This window comes from Schistocerca serialis, chromosome 8 (assembly GCF_023864345.2).
Source record: "Schistocerca serialis cubense isolate TAMUIC-IGC-003099 chromosome 8, iqSchSeri2.2, whole genome shotgun sequence".
Classification (NCBI taxonomy): Eukaryota; Metazoa; Arthropoda; class Insecta; order Orthoptera; family Acrididae; genus Schistocerca; species Schistocerca serialis.
Genome location: NC_064645.1, coordinates 270,605,997 through 270,628,153, shown reverse-complemented (window position 1 = coordinate 270,628,153; position 22,157 = coordinate 270,605,997). Strand labels below are relative to the sequence as shown.

The 22,157-nt window shown below is 41.8% G+C and overlaps 1 protein-coding gene across 3 annotated transcripts in view; it reads left to right on the top strand.

Moving 5' to 3' along the window:
- The window catches only part of LOC126416277 (probable ATP-dependent RNA helicase spindle-E), a 264,514-nt gene that overhangs the window by 46,760 nt on the left and 195,597 nt on the right, over positions 1-22,157 (top strand). For all 3 annotated transcript variants that reach the window (XM_050083917.1, XM_050083919.1, XM_050083916.1), the window contains exons 4-10: positions 1,464-1,685; positions 1,834-2,037; positions 2,157-2,330; positions 8,589-8,776; positions 8,970-9,121; positions 9,242-9,408; positions 10,437-10,604. In XM_050083917.1, coding sequence (XP_049939874.1) covers positions 1,464-1,685; positions 1,834-2,037; positions 2,157-2,330; positions 8,589-8,776; positions 8,970-9,121; positions 9,242-9,408; positions 10,437-10,604 — 1,275 coding nt within the window. The remainder of the gene's footprint in view (positions 1-1,463; positions 1,686-1,833; positions 2,038-2,156; positions 2,331-8,588; positions 8,777-8,969; positions 9,122-9,241; positions 9,409-10,436; positions 10,605-22,157) is intronic.

Genomic DNA, 22,157 nt, shown 5'->3' with positions numbered 1-22,157 from the left:
TCACAAGTTAGTTTGCTGCCCATCTACTACTTTTAGTGTCTCATTTCCTATTGTAATTCCGTCAGCATCATCTGATTTCATTTGACTGTATTCCATTACCCCCATGTCACAACCACTTTTCAAGGCATTGTCCATCCTGTTCAGCTGCTTGTTCAAGTCCGTTGCTGTCTCGTACAGAGTCAAAAAATGAAAAATCTGGATGGAATAGCGACAGTATTATGAAAAGGATACAGTGCTACTTACCATATAGAGATGTTGAGACACAAAAAAAAGACTTCTATACATTTGAGCTTTTGGCCAAAAGACCTTCTTCTAAAATCGGAAACACACACACACACACACACACACACACACACAAAAATCACTCTGCCCACTGCTTCTGGCCACTGAGGTCGGACTCAGTGGCCAGAGACTTTGATCATGTGCTTGTGTTAGTGTGTATGTATTTTCTACTTTAAAAGAAAGCCTTTTAGTTCAAAGCTCAAATGTATTGCAGTTTTTTGTTGTGCCTGTCTGTGACTCAGTGTGTCTTTTTTTACAGCGAGTAGTAGTTGATCCTTTTCCTTACACTGTAAATATTCCAACCTGGACTTATAATATTATCAGAGTTACAATCTGAGTGTGAAATGTTGTTATAATTGTTCAGCTGCATATTAATATTTCTTTTGTAAATAAAAACCACCTTTGCTTGCTGCAGAAGATGGCCATGCAAACAAACTTGTTAGCAGCATATTATTTTGTGATACAGAGGTAATCTTGAGACCACCTGAGGACTTGCCCAATTTTTGTGGACAATTGCATGACTTGTGTTATGGACCTTATAAATTTCATTTGAGCTTCAAATTCACACTGAAACTCTTAGAAGTGCATAGCTCTCCTTAAGAGGCTAGCTTGAACCAGCCATAAGTGAACTATTTCTCAATTTGGAATTCTTTTTCGTATTTGATACACTTTTGTAATATGGTGTCTAGTTATAGGCCTATTTTTTCTATTTGAATGTAGTAATTGTTTCTCTGTTTTGTTTCTTTCGTACTGGGCAGTATTTATCACCTCATGCATTGCATGCTAACGCACATAACAGCAACTGCGTGTAATCATTTTCTAATATCAGGTGCATGGTATTCCTTTGCATGGACCGTTGTTGAATATGCTATGCTTATAATTGTCAAAACATTCACTGAAGTTTCAGATAATGCTCATTATGCAAGGTTTGAGATACTGATCTTGTTTGTGATGAACAGTGTTCAGTTCCATCGAATCAATGATTTATATTTTTAGACATTTCCCAAAGTCTTATTATATGAATCCTGGAATGATTTCGCTATGAAGGAGGCTGCTAATATCTTTGCTAATCTTTTGCAAAGTAGCTATAGCTTTATATGTGACACTGCCAATGTTAAGAACAGTAATAATCTCCATACTCCAGTAGGAAGTTACTATGACCTGTATTCACATTTTTTCAGATTGTTTCTGTTATTGAGACAAACCAGGTCACTATAATTCAAGGATCTACTGGGTGTGGGAAGACAACACAAGTGCCTCAGTTTATTTTAGATTCTTGTCGTGAGAAAAATAAGCCCTGCAGAATTATTGTGACTCAACCAAGAAGGATTGCAGCAATAACAGTTGCAAGACGAGTTTGCCAAGAACGTAATTGGGAACTAGGTTCTGTTGTTGGTTTCCAGGTAAGAGAGGCGATAACAATAATTTTAAACTCTCAAAATTGTTAAATGTTGACTTGTGATAGGTGTCATTACTGATAATCATCATGGAAGTGATCTTTAATTTTTCCTTGTAATTACGGAATTTTATTTTCTTCCATCTTTTCACTAGGTTGGTCTGAAAGCAGAAACTTCGAGTGATACTCTTATTCTGTACTGTACAACAGGTGTACTGCTTCAAAAATTGATTGGCACTAAACATATGAGTAACTTTACTCATGTCATATTAGATGAAGTCCACGAACGAGATGAAGATACAGATTTTGCATTGTTGGTTGTCCGTAGGCTGTTGCGCACAGCATCTCCACATGTTAAGGTACCACCTTGTTACCTTGTTACCTGACTGGAATGAATGACACATTAACAAGTTCCAGATGTTTATAAATGTCTTTCTGAATTTTTTACATAGTCTTAATACCTCAATTCTTTTCCCAGGTTGTTCTGATGTCTGCAACTATTAATGTTGGAAGATTTTCCAGTTACTTTTCATTTCCTATGAACAATAAATGGGAGCCAGCTCCTGTTATAGATCTTGATAAGTACAGAACAGGAAGACGTAATTACAGAATCAGTATTTACTATTTGTGTGAACTGAAGAAGATTGGGCCTGTAAGTACCCTTTTTAATAATATTTGATGTTAATATAGCCAAGAAATAGTGAGCTCTTTTTACAGAGAGGAACTGTTGCTATGAATTTTGGATTTGTCACATTTTGAAAAAAACTAGAAGAGGATATCAGAGGACAAAATTGCTGTTTGACGATTAAAATCAAGCAATAGAATATCCAGGATGGAATAATGACAATATTATGAATATTTGAATTTTGTAATATTGTGCTCTTTCATGAGTGTTATTCATATAGCCCCTGAACAAAGTGAGGAACTTAGATCGTGAATCTGCCCTTTTACTTGATACATATTACTATGCCCCCAAGACTTTTTCTTTGCGAACTGGAAGTTGTTCTCATTCCGTCTGCATCCAACATTGTGTCTTAAATAATTGTCTCTTGTGGTAACTTGATAAAGATTCATGAGCATAACATGGCCCTTTTATACCACTCTGAAATTTCACCAGACTTGGTCATACATGGAGCTTGTCAAAGGCACGAAGTCAGTGTCCAGATAGTCTTGTAAGAGACAGGAACTGAAATTGAGGGTATCAGAGCACAAACAGAAATGCTGGATGTAATTTTCAACTTTTATTTTACAAAGGAGGATACAGAAGTACTGCCTCCGTTTATATCTCACATGTTGCAAAGATGAGTGATATGAATGTTAGTACCAGTGCTGTCGAGAAACAGGCAGAATCGCCAAAAGAGAACAAGACCTAGTGCCGATAGAATCCCTATTGTATTCTGTGTGGAATTTGCATGGTTAATTTCTCAAGGTCCCCTGTACAAAAATTATGCCCAGTAGCTGTGAGAAAGAAATGGTCATGTCTGCCTACAAGAAAAATAGCAGATGTGATACAAAACATCGGCTGATGAGGCATCTGGTACCAAAACTGCCCAAGTCACTGAAGGTGTATTTTCCAGTGTGGATGGAAAACCTCTAGAGGTCAAACAGTGATGGTCACAAACATTTTTCTTTCATAGTTGCATTCTTAATGCTTTGATATTTTAGTTCTGTTGTTTTGTGAAATGTGATTTGTGACAAAACCTTTTTAATTTAAGTTTTGACGTGGTCATTTTTGTTGCAATTTTATATACTTTTCCTGCTTTTTTAAAAACCTGTACTCTTCTTAAATTCCAAAATCGTGTGACAAAACAGTTATATGAAAATAAAGTGACATTTTAACTACTTTTCTTTGTAGCAGTAAAAAATGCATTTCTACATTTCGTAACAACATATTGAAAAGAACATTAGAAAACTGAGGAGAAAACAAAATAGAGTTTTGTTTGTAGTTCAGTTTGATATTGAACATAACGCACAGAAAATTATTTGCAAATAAAGATGTATGTTGTTATAATCATTATTATGATAGACACTGTTTACACTTACTGAGTAATATTGTTGTTTAAGTCTTCAATTTGCTCTCATTTAGACTACAATATCAGGCATTTCACATGAACCATAACATTACACTACACAATAATGACAAAATGAAAGCACACAAGAAATAGGATTTGTTTCACACCAATTACAGTAAGAAAGCCGTACATATGGAAATTAATGCAAAAGGTTGGTATTGGCAAAGTACAAGTGAAGCATTATGACATCAAAGAATATACAATATAAGGAATTATTTAGCCTACAGCTATTGTCACATTGTTGTGAGTCTGGCCTTACAGCGAGAGACTATGTTTGTGTGTGTGTTGCATTTGTATGTGTGTTCTGATGAAAGCCTGTTTGACTGAAAGCTTTGCTTGACAGTCTTTTTCTTGTGCCTATCTGCGACAGCATCTCCACTACATGGTGAGTAGCAACTTCCTTTTTATAATACTGTCATTATACCATCTTGGATTTTCAATTTTTGTGTAATTCAACATCACAAGATTCCAAATAAAAAACTGAGACATGAAGGTTATTGTTCATTCCTTGCCATGGCTGGATATGAATTCACTGCCTGCAAGACTTAGCTCAGTCTGTTGCACAACAAGTGCTCTGTAATAGAAAGGCAGGGCGGATTTTTGAAGCATATTGTTATTTCAGCTGATAGTGATATATTTCTATTTTTGTAAATTTTGTGTCTTAGCTGGTTTTGATACTATAAGCCGCAGATGCAGAAGTAATTTCAGATGTGCTAAAGGTAGTGTGTTGAGACGCTTCCTGTCCATGTTGTTTCTTAATGACCTAGCAGTAAATATTAAGAGCAAAGTCAGACTTTTTGCAGATGATACAGTTATCTATGAAGAAGTAATATCTGAAAAAAGTAGCACAAATATTCTGTCAGACGTTGAAAAGATTTGCAAGTGGTGCAGATATTGGCAACTTGCCTTAAGCATTCAGAGTGTAAAATTGTGCACTTCACAAAATAAAAAAAGTAGTGTCCTATGAATAAAATATCGATGACTCACTACTGGAATCAGTCAATTCGTACGAATATGAAAAGAAGTGTCACAGTAGGATCAGTTATAGGTAAAGCATGCAGCAGGCTTTGGTTAATTGGTAGGTAACTGCAAAATTTCAATTAGTTTGAAAAGGAGGTTGCTTGCAAAACATTTTCACTACCAGTCCTAGAAAATTCCTTGTGTGTGGGACACGTACCAAGTAGGACAATCAGAGAATTTAGTATGTTTATAAAAATCAAACAATGGAAAATCCAGGATGGAATGTAACAATATTATGAGAAGGCCAGTTGCTACTCATCATATAGCAGAGATGCTGAGTCACAGGTAGGTACAACAAAAAGATTCTCTTGGCCATTAAGGACTTCGTCAACACCACACACACACACACACACACACACACACACACACACACACACACACGCACACGCAAATGCAAACGCAACTCTCACACACGATTGTAGTCTCAGGCAACTGAAACTACACTGGGAGCAACGGCACCAGTACATGATGGGAGTGGTGACTGGGTGGGGGTAAGGAGGAGGCTAGGGTGGGGAGGGGGAGGGATAGTGTGGTGAGGGTGGCAAACAGTGAAGTGCTGCAGGTTAGACGGAGGGAAGGGGGAAGGGGAGAGGTGGGGGGTGGGGGGGGGGAAGTAGCAGAAAAGGAGAGAAATAAAAAGACAGGATGTGGTGGTGGAATGATGGCTGTGTAGTGCTCGAATGGGAACAGGGAAGGGGCTGGATGGGTGAGGACAGTGACTAACGAAGGTTGAGGCCGGGAGGTTATAGGAATGTAGGATGTACTGCAGGGAAAGTTCCCACCTGTGCAGTTCAGAAAAGCTGGTTTTGGTGGGAAGGATCCATATGGCACAGGCTCTGAAGCAGTCATTGAAATGAAGGATATCATGTTTGACAGTGTGTTCAGCAACAGGGTGGTCCACTTATTTCTTGGCCACAGTTTGTCAGTGACCATTCCTGCAGGCAGACAGCTTGTTGGTTGTCATGCCTACACAGAATGCAGCACAGTGGCTTGTAGACCACATGAGTGGTTTCACAGGTAGCCCTGCCTTTGATAGGAGAGGTGATGTTAGTAAATGGACGGGAGTAGGTGGTGGTGGGAGGATGTATGGGACAGGTCTTGCACCTAGGACTATTACAGGCGTGTGAGCCATGAGGTAAGAGATTAGGAGCAGTGGTTGTGTAAGGATGGGCGAGTATATTGTGTAGGTTCAGTGGACAGCGGAATACCACTTTGGGGGAGGGGGGGGGTAAGGATAGTGGACAGGACATTTCTCAAGTGTCACAGAAGTGCTGAAAAACTGGAGCTGCAGACGATTGATGGTAGATGTCAACTATCCAACGAAAACATGCTTGCAAAGTTGTAGCAGTCATTGTTAAATGAAGACTCTAGGAATATTCCACAGCTCCCTAGTTACCTCTCCCGTAGAAACCTTGAATATGAAATTCAGTTAGGTATTCAGAGCACTTGTTCATCCTGCACTCCTTTTACAAATGTTATGGGAAGAAGCCTTAACTTGTGGTACTGTGGGAAATACGCTCTGCCACAAATTCCGTAATGATTTGCAGAGTATATATTGAGATGTAGACTATTTTACTGAATACAGTGGAGCCAAGGGATATGAGTATCCTGTGTGGAATTACAATAATAATTACAGTAAATAGTGGAATAATTTCCGCCAGTTAGTTGTTTGACTGGTAGGGTATTTGAAATATGAATGAATAAGAAGGACAGTTTTTCAGTCTAAAGACTTTGTTTGAACCTTGGTGGAATCAAATGTCTGTAGTGGTGTGAGACTGTTACCAATATATTAAAACTATCTACTGTAGCAGTATGAAGTATGATAAAAAATAACAGGAACTTTTTAATTTCGTGGGCTTTATTACATTCGATATTCAAAATTGTTTTTGTATGTTGTTGGTACCCATTTTCTGCTGTTTAAAATATTTAGTTTATTACTCATAGTCTAAAAGGTTAAACATATTTTCAAGTGCTTGGCAAATCTTTTTCTTTGGAAAAAGATAGATCGAAGAATTTGCATTAAATTTTTCTTGAAAAATGGAATAAAGTACAGCACCACATTTAAAATTATGACTGTGGCTTTTGGAGAATGTGCTATGAGTAAGACAAAAGTTTATGAATGGTATAAACATTTCCAAGAGGGTCAAGATGATGTTGAAGCCAACAGTCGCCCTGGACACCCTAGCACTTCAATTACTGATGACCGTGTGGAAGAAATAAAGAAAATGGTTCTGGAAAATTGCCGATGTTACAAAAACATCATTCAGAAATTGCCGAATGAAGTTGACAGTGATCCAGAACTTTTAAAGAGGGTTATAACAGATGATGAAACACTGGTGTACATGTATGACATCAAAACCAAGGGACAATTGTCCCAATTGAACCTCCCTGAAGAGCTAAGATAGAAAAAAGTTCTACGATATGTGAAGGTTCTTCTCAGTTACAACGGGATAGTACATCATGAGTTCTTGCCTTATGGTCATACAGTTAATAAGGAATACTGATTGGAAGTTATGTGCTGTTTGCATGAAGCAGTTCGAAGAATATGACCAGAATTGTGGCAGAATCACTCATGGAAATTGCGTCATGGTAATGCTACTGCTCACACCTCAATACTTGCTTATGATTTTCTGACAGAAATCAAAACCTTTATGTTGCCTCAACCACTATATCTGCCAGGCACGGCCTCTTGTGACTCCTTTCTATTGGTGTGGCTGAAGAGAACCATGATGAGATAAAAACAGAATCAGTGAAGGAGCTGAGTGCCATGGTGAAAAATAAGTGTCAGAAGTGCTTCCCGGAAAAAGTGCTGGCAGAAGTGTATTATATCAAAGAGAGATTACTTTGAAGGGGACAAAAATTGATGTTCATGAATAAATAAGGATTCTTTAAGGAAAACAAAAATTCTCATTACTTTATCATCACACCTCGTATGTCATTGAAATTCCTTGCTGCATTATAAGTTTACAAGCGCCCATGAGAATTCCCTGTATTGTTTAATAAAAGTATGTACCTAGGATAAAATACTTAAGAGTCAGTGGACATTTTCCTTAGATGCTATCAATGCTCTAAGAGTTTATTTCCTGTCCGCTACATGACATTTAATTGAATAATTTAAATTTGTTACACATTATGATTTAATTTGTTCATTATTAGTGTCTGACATTTGCGGTCCTGTGCCTTGTTATATAATAACTGTCACAATACCAACTAATAATATTCAGATAAATGTTAAATTATTGACAGAGAACAATAAAGTTCTGCAATAGTAAAGATGTTCCCACAGCTTATTTGGCTGTTGCAGATGTTTGGTAAATGTCTTTAAAAATTTAGGATTTAAACTGAACTTTTCTTGAACCTAGCACATACCTACATACCAAAATATAACACCAGGGGGAAAGCCACTTTACTATTGATGACTTAAGTTAGCAAATTATGTGCTCATGAAAAATATTGCCTTTTGAATTAAAGGTGCTTGCTGACAATAAGAACATGTTTGCAGAGAAACTGAAATCATTTTTGTGTGACAACCCATCCTACAGCATAAGTGAATTCTCTCTCTCTCTCTCTCTCTCTCTCTCTCTCTCTCTCTCTCTGTGTGTGTGTGTGTGTGTGTGTGTGTGTGTGTGTGTGTGTGTGAGGGGGGGTGGCGGAGCAGCACATTCCACATTATTGCGAGATGTTGTGAAATGATCCATGGAATGTGAAAATGACTAATTAACTGGTAATTTGCATATCTGTTATATGTTTCATTGTATTTAGAATACGTACTTTTTGACAAGGTATCAAACATGTGAAAAAAATGTGTTTTAAAAAAGCTTCCAGAAGTGAGAAAAGACGAGCCTTGTATAACAGAAGAAGGCTATAATGTGGCAACCCGCCTTATTAAAGAATTTGACCGGCTTGAAGAACAAGGAAACAATACATCAAAAGGTGCTGTCTTGGTATTTTTACCAGGGATTCTGGAAATAGAAAAACTTTATATACTTTTGGACAACTTCTCAAAGTAAGTTACCTTTGATTGTATTCTATTCCAGCTTTATTTCATTTAAATATCTATAGGAAGTCTGATGTTTTCTTGCCATAGCATTTTGCTGTAAAGACGGTTTAGAGGAAGTCCATAGCTTTCAATAAAAATGCTGATTGATAATCATTTTAACAACTTTTTTAAATTATTAAAAATCATGTGAACATTACAGGAATTACAAGTGGTGGGTGAAACCACTCCATTCAACAATCACAACAGACGAACAGGAAATGGTATTTCAGCGACCTCCCCCAGGTTACAGAAAAATAATCCTTTCCACAAATATTGCAGAGAGCTCTGTAACAGTTTCAGATATTGTATACGGTCAGTACTAAATTGTATTTATGCCAAATTACATGTTTAGGAGCTACTGAATTCGTCTCTTAGTGAACTGCCCCATTTGTTCATACTCATGTAGTGTTTTCCTTTACGTTCTGTTTTCAGTGATTGACTTCTGTTTGACCAAAGAACTTTTTTGTGATCCCGATACAAACTATTCGAGTTTGCAGTTGACATGGGCAGCTAAGACAAACTGTATTCAGCGTGCTGGTCGCTCTGGTCGAGTAGCTGATGGCCGAGTGTACAGACTTGTCCCAAGAGAATTTTACGATGTGAGTATCTTCACTGTTGGAGTTTTGGCGACTAACGTTTTAGTGTACTGAGAAGGATTGCAAATGAGCTGACAGAAACACAATAAACTGAATCTTAATTCTTAAAATCTCATGTTCATTATTTGGAAGATAGTACGTGAGTGGAGTGGAGAGGAAAAGAATTGGGGTGGTATTTTATTCTGAATGTCTCAGATTCAGTAGTTAATGTGCTTTTAGTATGATTGTCTAATGAGTATGCCAAGTATCACTATAATGTCAGTTTTATTCACAATGTCTTTGAAGAATGATTGAAAATGAGTATGGAAATGCAATTGAACTTTATTTGAGTTTTATATCTTGTGGACAAGATTGCGATTCTCGTTTTTGTTTGAAGGCAGATTCTCTGCTCTGAGGAAGGGAAACGTTTTGGTCTGTTATTGGAGTGTGTCCTTTTTGGTAACAAATGCATGCACGTGTTGGCATGCATCTACTGAAGCTGTATCAATGTCTTTGCACAGTTAAACGATTAACTTGCATATAGTTTTCTGCTGCTTACACCTACATTAGACAGAGACTCATAGGAGAACAGACTTTTACTTTTAGACATAAATTACTGGATGCAACAGAGTAAGGAAGAAGTTGTTTCTGGATCAGTAATGGGACTAACTTATTGAGAAGATTTTCTCCGTAGGTGTTAACTAATTACAGAGAAAAAGAGGTAATGTTGAAACAAATTTGTTGTTATTTAAGTGCTACCCTTTACTGTTTATAGGTGCATACTAGAATTCTGTACACCATTTTGTCTACACTTGCCCTAAATAATCAGTTTTCCTTTTTGTCTATGATATCAAGATGATATCTGGTTTTAAAAGATGGTTATTCATAATCAATGTTAGAATAATTGTTAAGTATTATCAACAATTCCTATGGTACTTATGTGGACAACTGTATTATCTGCCTCTTTATGGAACAAAAAGCGCCCCTTCCCCCTGCTCCACACATGTGCTCTTATGGAATGTGTAATTCCATTGTATGCTCTTATTTTGCAGAAATGCCTTGCACAGGAAGGCGTTCCTGAGATACTTCGTTGTCCTCTTGCAAAAACTGTTCTCCATGCAAAACTACTAAATATGGGAGAACCCAAAGCTTTACTTGCACTTGCAATGGATCCACCAGACCTCACTAATATTGAAAGCACCATCCTGTTACTCAAGGAGGTAGGCTGATCACACTCGTATTTTACTTGTTTATTTATAAATATATTAATTGTTTAATATTTAATATATGTTTTTGAGTGTTTTCAGGTCAAACTGTCCAGGCTGTTTAGTTGTGTAGCCATGTAACTTTGTGCACACTATGTCATATGCATTACGGAAGAGATCGGTATTCATTGACAAATGTTCAAAGGGTAGAAAAGCAGCTGTTTTTTGATAATTAGCCTTAAGACTTGCATAATCATGGCATGGGCTTCAAGACCAATGTAAGGAGTGACAACAAATGAATAGGATTAGCTTATGGGCTTGAAAGATAAGGTACTTCCATCAAAATATCGAACACCCATACCACATGCCATACATAAATAAATAGGCTAAATTCTTCATTACTAACCCTTCATTTGGGTTCCACTGACTGACAGTGTTTGTAATGCCTGCCAGAGTGAGCAGCCATTGGTCAGTCTGATATACACATACATCTATTTTTATTTTACCACAGAGAGATAAATATGCAAAATAGGGAAATGACAAAAGGCATTAGTAACATATTTTGTTTAATATATCTAATATTATATTAAAGCCCTATTTATATATGATATACAGTTGTATGTTGCTTAAAAGAACTATGGTTAACCAAGTTTAATACATCCTGAAAGTAAACACATAACAGAATTAGTTCACAGACAGTACCCAAATGAAAGAGCACACTATATGGGTGACACTGATTGCAACATTGAAATAAATGCAGTATTATATGCAGCTGGTTTAACAAAAAGTTGCATGTGTTGACAGAAAATTGCCATTTTTGTCAGAGGAGATATGAATATAATCAACAGTTTTGCAATGCAAGTCCCACACCAGTAAAGGTTTAGTCACATATTATTCATTTATCTGTGGTCTGATTATATTGGATAACATATTGTTGTTTATCTGTGGTCTGATTATCTTGGATAACATATACAATTAATCTTTCACTCTGCAGTGAACCATGCACTATTTTGAAACTCCCTGACAGATTGATCTGTATGATCTATCATTTATTTACACTGGAATATTTAAGCTGAAACTTGTGTTTTGTGGGCATTGCTGTGGATAGAGTTAAACCATTTGTTACATACAGGGTGACAGTTATTGTACTATGTGATATAAAATCATCATAACTTCTGAACGGTTTGCGTTAGGCTGTTCAAACTGCATGGTTGGCTGCAGGGCATGTTAGGAACTATACTCCATTCATCATAAAAATAAACCTGATGTAAAGAAACACAAACACAATGATTGGTCAGCAGCCGTAGCTCTCATACTCTGGTGTTGTTCCACTCTTCCATTTTGGAAACATCCCCCAGGCTGCGGCTAAGCCATGGCTCTGCAGTATCCTTTCTTCCAGGAGTGCTAGTTCTGTAAGGTTCGCAGGAGAGCTTCTGTGGAGTTTGGAAGGTAGGAGACGAAGTACTGGCGGAAGTAAAGCAGCGAGGACAGGGTGTGAGTTGTGCTTGGGTAGGTCAGATGGTAGAGCACTTGCCTGCGAAAGGCAAAGGTCCCGAGTTCGAGTCTTGGTCCGGCACACAGTTTTAATTGACTTTCTCAGGATAGTTTACATCTATCTTCAACAGTCTTCCAGTTCATTTGCCTTAGCATCTGATTAAATAAACCTGTGACCATTCATGCTGCCCTTCTCTGAATATGTTCAATATCCCCTGTTAGTCCTATTTGGTTTGGGTTCCACACACTTGAGCAATATTCTGGGACAGGTTGCACAAGTGATTTTTAAGCAGTCTCCTATGTAGATTGATTGCACTTCTCTACTATTCTACCAATAAACCAAAGTCCACCACATGCTTTAGACTGAACCTATGCGATCATTCCATTTCGTACCTCTACAGTGTGTTGCATTCAGGTATTTGTATGAGTTGGCTGATTCCAATGGTGACTCATTCATATTATAGTCATAGGATACATTTTTTCAGTTTGTGAAGCGCACAGTTTTACATTTCTGGACATTAGCAAGTTGCCAATCTCTGCACCATGTTGAAATCTTATAATGATCTGACTGACTTTCAGACAGTACTTCATTATAGATAACTGCTTCATCTGCAAAAACCCTTTTTTTTCTATTAGTATTGTTCACAAGACCATTAATATACACCATGAATAGCAAGGGTCCCAACACACTTTCCTGAGGCATACTCGAAATTACTTCTACATCAGATAGCGTCTCTCCATCCAAGATAACACGCTATGTCCTCCCTACCAAAAAGTCCTCAATCCAGTCACAAATTTCACTTGATACCTTGTACTTTTGACAATAAGTATACATGCGGTACTGAGTCAAATGCTTTTCGGAAATCAAGAAATACTGAATCTACCTGATTGCTTTGATCCAAAGCTTTCAGCATGTCATGTGAGAAAAGTGATAGTTGGGTTTCACGTGATCGATGTTTTCGAAATCCATGCTGGTTAACATTGAGGAGATCATTCTGTTGAAGATATCTCATTATTTTTGACCTCAGAGTCTACAACAAATCAGTGTCAAGGATATTGTATGGTAGTTTTGCGAATCACTTCTACTATCCTTATTGTAGACAAGTGTGACCTATGGCTTTTTCCAAGAACTGGGCACAGTTTTTTGTTTGAGGGATCTACAACAGACTATAGTTAGAAGAGGTGCTAACTCATCTGCAAATTCAATATATAATCTGACAGGGATTCCTTGGGGCCAGGACCTCTGTTCAGTTTTAATGATTTTGTCTGTTTCTCGACACTACTGACACTAATACTTATTCATCTTTTTAGTGGTATGAGGATTTTAGTCAAGCAATTCTCCTGGGTTTTCCTTTCTGAAGGAGCATTTGAAAATGGAGTTAACCATTTCAGCTTTTGCTTTGCTACCCTCAATTTCAGGTCCCGTCTCATTCACTAGGGACTGGCCACTAACTTTGGTGCCACTAACAGCTTTTACATATGACCAGAATTTCTGTTGGTTCTGTGAAGGATCACTTGACAGTATTCTTCTACAGCAGTCATTGAAGGCATCACCCATCGCTCTCTTAACACCCAAACATGTTTCATTCAGCATCTCTATGTCTATAGCCCTACGGGTGATCTAAATGATTAATGGAAAAACTCATATAAAGATGTGAAACAAATACAAACAAAGAGATACAGGGGCTGGCCAGTACTTACCTCAGCTCAGCACAGCCGATAGATACACACAAAACAGAACCAAAAATTTTACGTTCCTAGCTTTCGGAACAAATGTTCCTTCATCAGGGAGGAGAGAGGGGAAAGAAAGGGAAGAAGGGAAAGTAGATTCAGTTACTCACAACCCAGGTTATGTAGCAACAGGGAAAGGAAAACAGGGAGGGTAGCAAGGATGGAGGCATGGTTGTCAGAGGGAAGCCAAAGATATTCTACTGTAAGTACTGTGCCAGCTTCAAACCAAAGAGGATGCATACAGAAGTAAAGAGGTATATAGTATAAAGATAAACACAACTATGTAGGATGAAAAGATGCGTGAATGGCTAAAGACGAAAGGGAAAGAGGAGAAGACTGAAGAGTAAATGGGAGTGAGGTGGTTTAACGTAGGTTCAGTCCAGGGGGATGGCGGGATGAAAGGATGTGTTGCAAGTTCCCATCTCCGCAGTTCAGAGGGACTGGTGTTGGGTGGGAGAAGCCAAATGGCACCTACAGTGTAGCAGGTTCCTAGGTCCCTAGAATTATGCTGGAGGGCATGCTCTGCTACTGGGTATTGGACATCTCCTAGGCGGACAGTTCGTCTGTGTCCATTCATGCGCTCAGCCAGTTTAGTTGTTGTCATACCGATGTAAAAGGCTGTGCAGTGCAGGCATGTCAGTTGATAAATGACATGTGTAGTTTCACATGTGGCCCTGCCTTGAATTGTGTATGTTTTACCAGTAGCAGGGCTGTAGTAGGTGGTTGTGGGGGGATGCAAGGGGCAGGTTTTGCAGGGGGGTCGGTTACATGGGTAGGAACCCGTGGGTAGAGAAGGTAGTCTGGGAATATTGTAGGGTTTAACAAGGATGTTACGAAGGTTAGGGGAGCGACGAAAGGCAACTCTGGGGATGGTGTGGGGAGAATTTTGTCAAGGGACGATCTCATTTCAGGGGTTGACTTGAGAAAGTCATATCCCTGGCGGAGTAATTTGTTGATGTTTTCGAGGCCAGGATAATATTGGGTGACAAGGGGGATGCTTCTGTGTGGTCTGGGGATAGGAACATTGTTGTTGGACGGGGAGGAATGTATTGCTCGGGAGATCTGTTTGTGGACAAGGTCTGCAGGATAGTTGCGGGAGAGGAAAGCACTGGTTAGGTTATTGGTGTAATTGTTGAGGGATTCGTCACTGGAGCAGATACGTTTGGCACGAATACCTAGGCTGTAGGGAAGGGAGCGTTTGATGTGGAATGGATGGCAGCTATCAAAGTGAAGGTACTGTTGTTTGTTTGTGGGTTTGATATGGACAGAGGTGTGGATGTGAGCTTCAACAAGATGAAGGTCAACATTCAGGAAGGTGGCTTGGGTTTTGGAGAAGGACCAGGTGAAATTCAGATTCGAAAAGGAGTTGAGGTTATGGAAGAAATTAAGGAGTGTTTCTTCACCATGAGTCCAGACCACAAAGATGTCATCTATAAACCTATACCAGGCCACGGGAAGCAGCTGTTGGGTCTTCAGGAAAGCCTCCTCCGTGCGGCCCATGAAGAGGTTGGCATAGGACGGAGCCATCCTGGTTCTCATGGCCATTCCCCTGATTTGTTTGTAGGTCTGGCCTTCAAAAGTGAAGTAATTATGGGTGAGGATGAAGTTGGTAAGTGTGATAAGGAACAAGGTTTTTGGAAGATCTTCGGGTGGGCGGTGTTAGAGGTAGTGCTCAAGGGCAGAGAGACCATGGGTATGTGGGATGTTTGTGTAGAGGGATGTAGCATCTATGGTGACAAGAAAGGTTTCAGGTGGGAGAGGAGTGGGAATGGATTTGAGGCGTTCCAGGAAGTGGTTTGTGTCTTTGATGTAGGATGGGAGTCTCCGGGTGATAGGTTGGAGGTGTTGGTCTACCAGAGCTGAGATACGTTCTGTTGGGGCTTTGAAGCCTGCCACAATGGGACAGCCAGGATGGTTCTCTTTGTGGATTTTGGGTAATAGGTAGAAGGTAGGGGTACGTGGCTCAGGTGGAGTGAGTAAGTCTATGGAAGCCGTTGTGAGGCCTTGTGAGGGACCTTGGATTTTTAGGATTTTCTGCAGCTCAGTCTGGATGGAGGGAATGGGATCCTGGGTAACAGCTTTGCAGATTGAGGTGTCGGAGAGTTGACGCAGTCCTTCTGCCACATACTCCACACGGTCAGGTACGACAGTTGTGGAGCCTTTATCCGCCGGGAGGATGGCAATAGAGCGGTCTATTTTCAGCTCCTTAATGGCACGGGATTCAGCTGGGGTGATGTTGGGAGTTGTCGGGATGTTCTTCAAGAAGGACTGGGAGGCAACACCGGATGTGAGGAATTCCTGAAATGTCTGCAAGGGATGGTTTTGGGGGAGGGGAGGAGGATCCCTTTGAGAAGGCGGTCGGAACTGTTCTAGACAGGGTTCAACACTGGGTCTATTAATTGGGGGCTGTGTTTGGGTAGTGAAGTGATATTTCCAGTTGAGGTTCCGGGTGAATGAGAGGAGATCTTTAACCGGGGTAATGTGGTTGAATTTAGGTGTGGGGCTAAAGGTTAAGCCTTTTGATAGAACATATGTCTCTGGAGGAGAGAGGGATCTGGATGAGAGGTTTAGAACTGAATTGGGACTGGTGATATGTGCCATTTGACTGTGGTTATAGTTGAGATTTGGTCTGTGTGGGGTATGTGCTGGGATGGGGAGATTGAGTAGGGTGGCTAGGCTAGGTTTGTTGGCTATGAGGGGGGTTTGTTGAAGGTTCTGTTGTGGTTGGTGTTTGTGAGGGATAGGGAGAGGGACCCCACTTCTTAGGTGTTGCACTAGCACTGTGGATAGTTTTTTCAGGTGGTGTGTGGCATGGAACTCAAGTTTGCCGCTGGCTCCTAGGATGATGTTCCTGAGTGTGTTCTCCAAGGAAGGGTTTGAGAGGTGGAGGACTTTGAAGAGAGATGGGAGCTGTTGGGAGTGGTGGTTACATGAAGTAGTGTAGAGATTCAGGACAAGTTGGGTAAGGGCTAAGGATTGAAGGTTCTGGAAGTCCAGGAGAGACTGGTGGAAGGAGGAATTGCACCCTGAGATGGGAACTTTTAAGGTAAGTCCTTTAGGTGTAATTCCAAAGGTTAAGCAGGACCGGAGGAAAAGTATGTGGGATTGCAGTTTGGCTACGGTGAATGCATGTTTCCGGAATGAATGTAAATAATGTGGTATAGGATTAGGGTACATAGTGGGTAACTGGTGGGTAGGGAAATTAAATAACTAAAGTTAAAATAGTAATCATAAGAAGGAATAAAACACGGAGGGAAGGACGAGAAAGAAAGAAATTGTGTTGGTAATGTTCAATATCAAAGGAAGACCACTAAATAAGAAAAATACGGAAAAAGTTGACCAGACCAAGCAAGTATGTCCAGATCAGGGGAAAAGAACACACGTTGCTCAAAAACAGAGATCGCGCGTGCCGCAAAAGAGATCGCGAGTGCCGCAAAAAAGATCGCGCGTGCCGCAGAAATGTCCCAAAAAAATTTTCCTGTGGCAGAGAAAGATAGCCAATAGCACATCAAAGACACAAACCACTTCCTAGAACGCCTCAAATCCATTCCCACTCCTCTCCCACCTGAAACCTTTCTTGTCACCATAGATGCTACATCCCTTTACACAAACATCCCACATACCCATGGTCTCTCTGCCCTTGAGCACTACCTCTCCCACCGCCCACCCGAAGATCTTCCAAAAACCTTGTTCCTTATCACACTTACCAACTTCATCCTCACCCATAATTACTTCACTTTTGAAGGCCAGACCTACAAACAAATCAGGGGAACGGCCATGAGAACCAGGATGGCTCCATCCTATGCCAACCTCTTCATGGGCCGCACGGAGGAGGCTTTCCTGAAGACCCAACAGCTGCTTCCCGTGGCCTGGTATAGGTTTATAGATGACATCTTTGTGGTCTGGACTCATGGTGAAGAAACACTCCTTAATTTCTTCCATAACCTTCAACTCCTTTTCGAATCTGAATTTCACCTGGTCCTTCTCCAAAACCCAAGCCACCTTCCTGAATGTTGACCTTCATCTTGTTGAAGCTCACATCCACACCTCTGTCCATATCAAACCCACAAACAAACAACAGTACCTTCACTTTGATAGCTGCCATCCATTCCACATCAAACACTCCCTTCCCTACAGCCTAGGTATTCGTGCCAAACGTATCTGCTCCAGTGACGAATCCCTCAACAATTACACCAATAACCTAACCAGTGCTTTCCTCTCCCGCAACTATCCTGCAGACCTTGTCCACAAACAGATCTCCCGAGCAATACATTCCTCCCCGTCCAACAACAATGTTCCTACCCCAGACCACACAGAAGCATCCCCCTTGTCACCCAATATTATCCTGGCCTCGAAAACATCAACAAATTACTCCGCCAGGGATATGACTTTCTCAAGTCAACCCCTGAAATGAGATCGTCCCTTGACAAAATTCTCCCCACACCACCCAGAGTTGCCTTTCGTCGCCCCCCTAACCTTCGTAACATCCTTGTTAAACCCTACAATATTCCCAGACTACCTTCTCTACCCATGGGTTCGTACCCCTGTAACCGACCCTGCTGCAAAACCTGCCCCATGCATCCCCCCACAACCACCTACTACAGCCCTGCTACTGGTAAAACACACACAATTCAAGGCAGGGCCACATGTGAAACTACACATGTCATTTATCAACTGACATGCCTGCACTGCACAGCCTTTTACATCGGTATGACAACAACTAAACTGGCTGAGCGCATGAACGGACACAGACGAACTGTCCGCCTAGGAGATGTCCAATACCCAGTAGCAGAGCATGCCCTCCAGCATAATTCTAGGGACCTAGGAACCTGCTACACTGTATGTGCCATTTGGCTTCTTCCACCCAACACCAGTCCCTCTGAACTGCGGAGATGGGAACTTGCACTCCAACACATCCTTTCATCCCACCATCCCCCTGGACTGAACCTATGTTAAACCACCTCACTCCCATTTACTCTTCAGTCTTCTTCTCTTTCCCTTTCATCTTTAGCCATTCACGCATCTTTTCATCCTACATAGTTGTGTTTATCTTTATACTATATAGCTCTTTACTTCTGTATGCATCCGCTTTGGTTTGAAGCTGGCGCAGTACTTAGAGTAGAATATCTTTGGCTTCCCCCTGACAACCATGCCTCCATCCTTGCTACCCTCCCTGTTTTCCTTTCCCTGTTGCTACATAACCTGGGTTGTGAGTAACTGAATCTACTTTCCCTTCTTCCCTTTCTTTCCCCTCTCTCCCCCCTGATGAAGGAACATTTGTTCCGAAAGCTAGGAATGTAAATTTTTGGTTCTGTTTTTTGTGTATCTATCGGCTGTACTGAGCTGAGGTAAGTACTGGCCAGCCCCTCTATCTCTTTGTTAATATTTGTTTCACATTTATAGCCCTACACTTTGTTTTACACCTGTTATGCAGTAATCTCAGTTTCTTTAAAAGTTTCCTTACAGACACTGTATACCATTGATGAGATCTTTGTGATTTGGATTGAGGATGAGGACACTCTTTGCTTCACCCGATCGTCCTCAACCCAACAAGCCACCTTTATCGTTGTTGGCCTCCATCTCAAAGATGGCTACACCAATACCTCTGTCCATATCAAACGTGCCTAATACTAGCAATACCTCCACTTCGATGACTGTCAACCGTTCCATACCAAAAAGTCCTTTCCACACATCTTGGCCACCCATGGTTCTTGCATCTGCAGTGACAAGTAGTCCCCCTCCAAATATACTAAGGGTTTCACTGAGGTTCTCACAGACCAAAATTACCCTCTCAACCTTGTACAGAAACAGACCTCCTATGCCTTGTCTCTCCAGTTGCCTACCACCTTCCACATTCCCACCGTCCGGCCACAAAGGAGCACACCCATCATCACCTACTCTAGTCCAGTCACAGGCATCAACTATCCCATCAAAGGTAGGGCTATCTGTGAAAGCAGTTATCTAGTCTACAAAATAATCTGCAACCAATGTGCTGCTTCCTATGTGGACATAAACTAAAACTAAACTTCCCCCGCACAGGCCATGAAGGCCAAACGGTACCGACCGGCCACCGTGTTATCCTCAGCCCATAGGCGTCACTGGATGCGGATATGGAGGGGCATGTGGTCAGCACACCGCTCTCCCAGCCATATGTCAGTTGCCAAGACCGGAGCCGCTACTTCTCAATCAAGTAGCTCCTCAGTTTGCCTTACAAAGGCTGACTGCAGCCTGCTTGCCAACAGTGCCCGGCAGACCGGATGGTCACCCATCCAAGAGCTAGCCCATCCCGACAGTGCTTAACTTTGGTGATCATACGGGAACCGATGTTACCACTGCCACTGTGGCAAGGCTGTTGGCCCTGTGTGGACATGACACGACACAACAAAATGTGTCCAACGGACAACAGGATCACCCAGTTGCTGAGCATGCTGCTAAACACAACGCACTTCACTACAGTGACTGCCTGACAGCCTGCACCATCTGGATCCTCCCTACCAACACCAGCTTTGATTAAGTGCGCAGGTGGGAACTCTCCCTGTGATTGAGTCCATGCATAATATTGTGACCGATAGGTGTGCAGATGGCAGGGCATGCATGGGCAGTATAGTAGGGTGGGGACTGCAGGCATGCACTGGAGGGCAAATGCCAAGCACTGGAGCCCCCTGCGGGTTCGGGGGTAAGAATAGGCCCGCGGTATTCCTGCCTGTCGTAAGAGGCGACAAAAAGGAGTCTCAACTGTTTCGGCCTTTAATGTGATGGTCCCCTAAGGGGTTTGACCACTCCATTTCTAAATTTTTCCGTTAGTGCGTACCATTTGGGGAAGGACACCTTACGTGGTGCATCTTAAATCCATCTTGCCCTAAGATCTGGCACACCTGATTTTTCATGGAGTTGGACTTACATCGCGCTTCCGGCCACATCCACTGCAGTGTGTTCCGGGTGGCATACATTCCCTCCAATGTGCACTTCCATCTTTGCCCTCGTGATGTACATGGACATTTCGACACCCGACATCCAGCACAGTAGCCAGTCCGTTGTGGTGGGGTCGTCATGTGCCCTCTTGGTGGTAGCCCCCTGACTAAATAGGGATCGCACTGCTGATGCCTGAGCTGCTACCTCCCCACGCATGCCGAGGAGTAGATGCCTATCCCTCTGGGGCATCGGGACTCCCGGCAAAGGCCATCCTGCCAGGTGGTCTTTGCTGCAGCTGAGTGGCGCCTGTGGGGAGAGCCCCTGGTCGGAGTGGGTGGCATCAGGGCGGATGACCCGCAGTGAAGCATGGTACATCATCTCTCACTGGTGGGCCTCCACCAGCAGTCTCCAAGCGATCGAGGTCTAACCTCAACGGGAAGAAATTTGATCAGAGATCGTTTCCCTCCCTGGCCACTCCGTGGGAGGAAAGTATGGCTAAAGAAGGCAGTGGAGAATATTCCCCCCGGTACCTCGTGTGTACGCGGGTTGATGGGGAATCGTTTATGTCGACCAATCCCCAGTTTTTTGTGGAGCATTGAGAGGACAAGTTCAGGGAGGTGGAGGGCTTGTCCAAAATGCGCTCTGGTTCTGTGCTCATCAAAACGGCATCCTCTGCCCAGTCACGGATGTTGCTCAATTGTGACAAGTTGGGGGATGTTTCAGTTAGCATCACGCCGCATAAGAGTCTCAACATGGTCCAGGGTATTATATTCCACAGGGATCTTCTTCTGCAGTCCGACGATGAATTATGCGCCAACCTCAAACGACGAGGTCTTCACTTCGTCCGGCGCGTCCATCGGGGTCCGAGGGATAATCAGGTAGCCACCGGTGCCTTCATCTTGGCCTTCGAGGGTGATGTCTTACCCGAAAAGGTTAAGGTGATGGTTTACTGTTGTGATGTGAAGCCATATATCCCTCCTCCCATGCGGTGTTTTAAGTGCTGGAAGTTCGGGCACATGTCATCTCGCTGTACTTCCAGCATCACGTGTCGAGATTGTGGCTGTCCTTCCCATCCCGATACTCCATGTGCCCCGCCTCCTATCTGTGTTAACTGCGGAGAACACCATTCCCCCTGCTCACCGGACTGTAGGATCTTCCAGAAAGAAAGGAAGATAATGGAATATAAGACCCTGGACAGCCTGACCTACACTGAGGCAAGGAGGAAATATGAGCAGCTACATCCTGTGCAAATGACATCCACCTATGCCGCTGCTGCAACACCGGTACAATCCTCTCCCGTGTCATCACGTACTGTTGCCTCTCAGCTATGTCAGAATGAACCAGCCCCCTGGTTGTGGGGGACACTTCACTCCCTGTTGCTCCTGCTTCATCTACTTCAGGAGCAACACCCCCCACACCATCGGGGACATC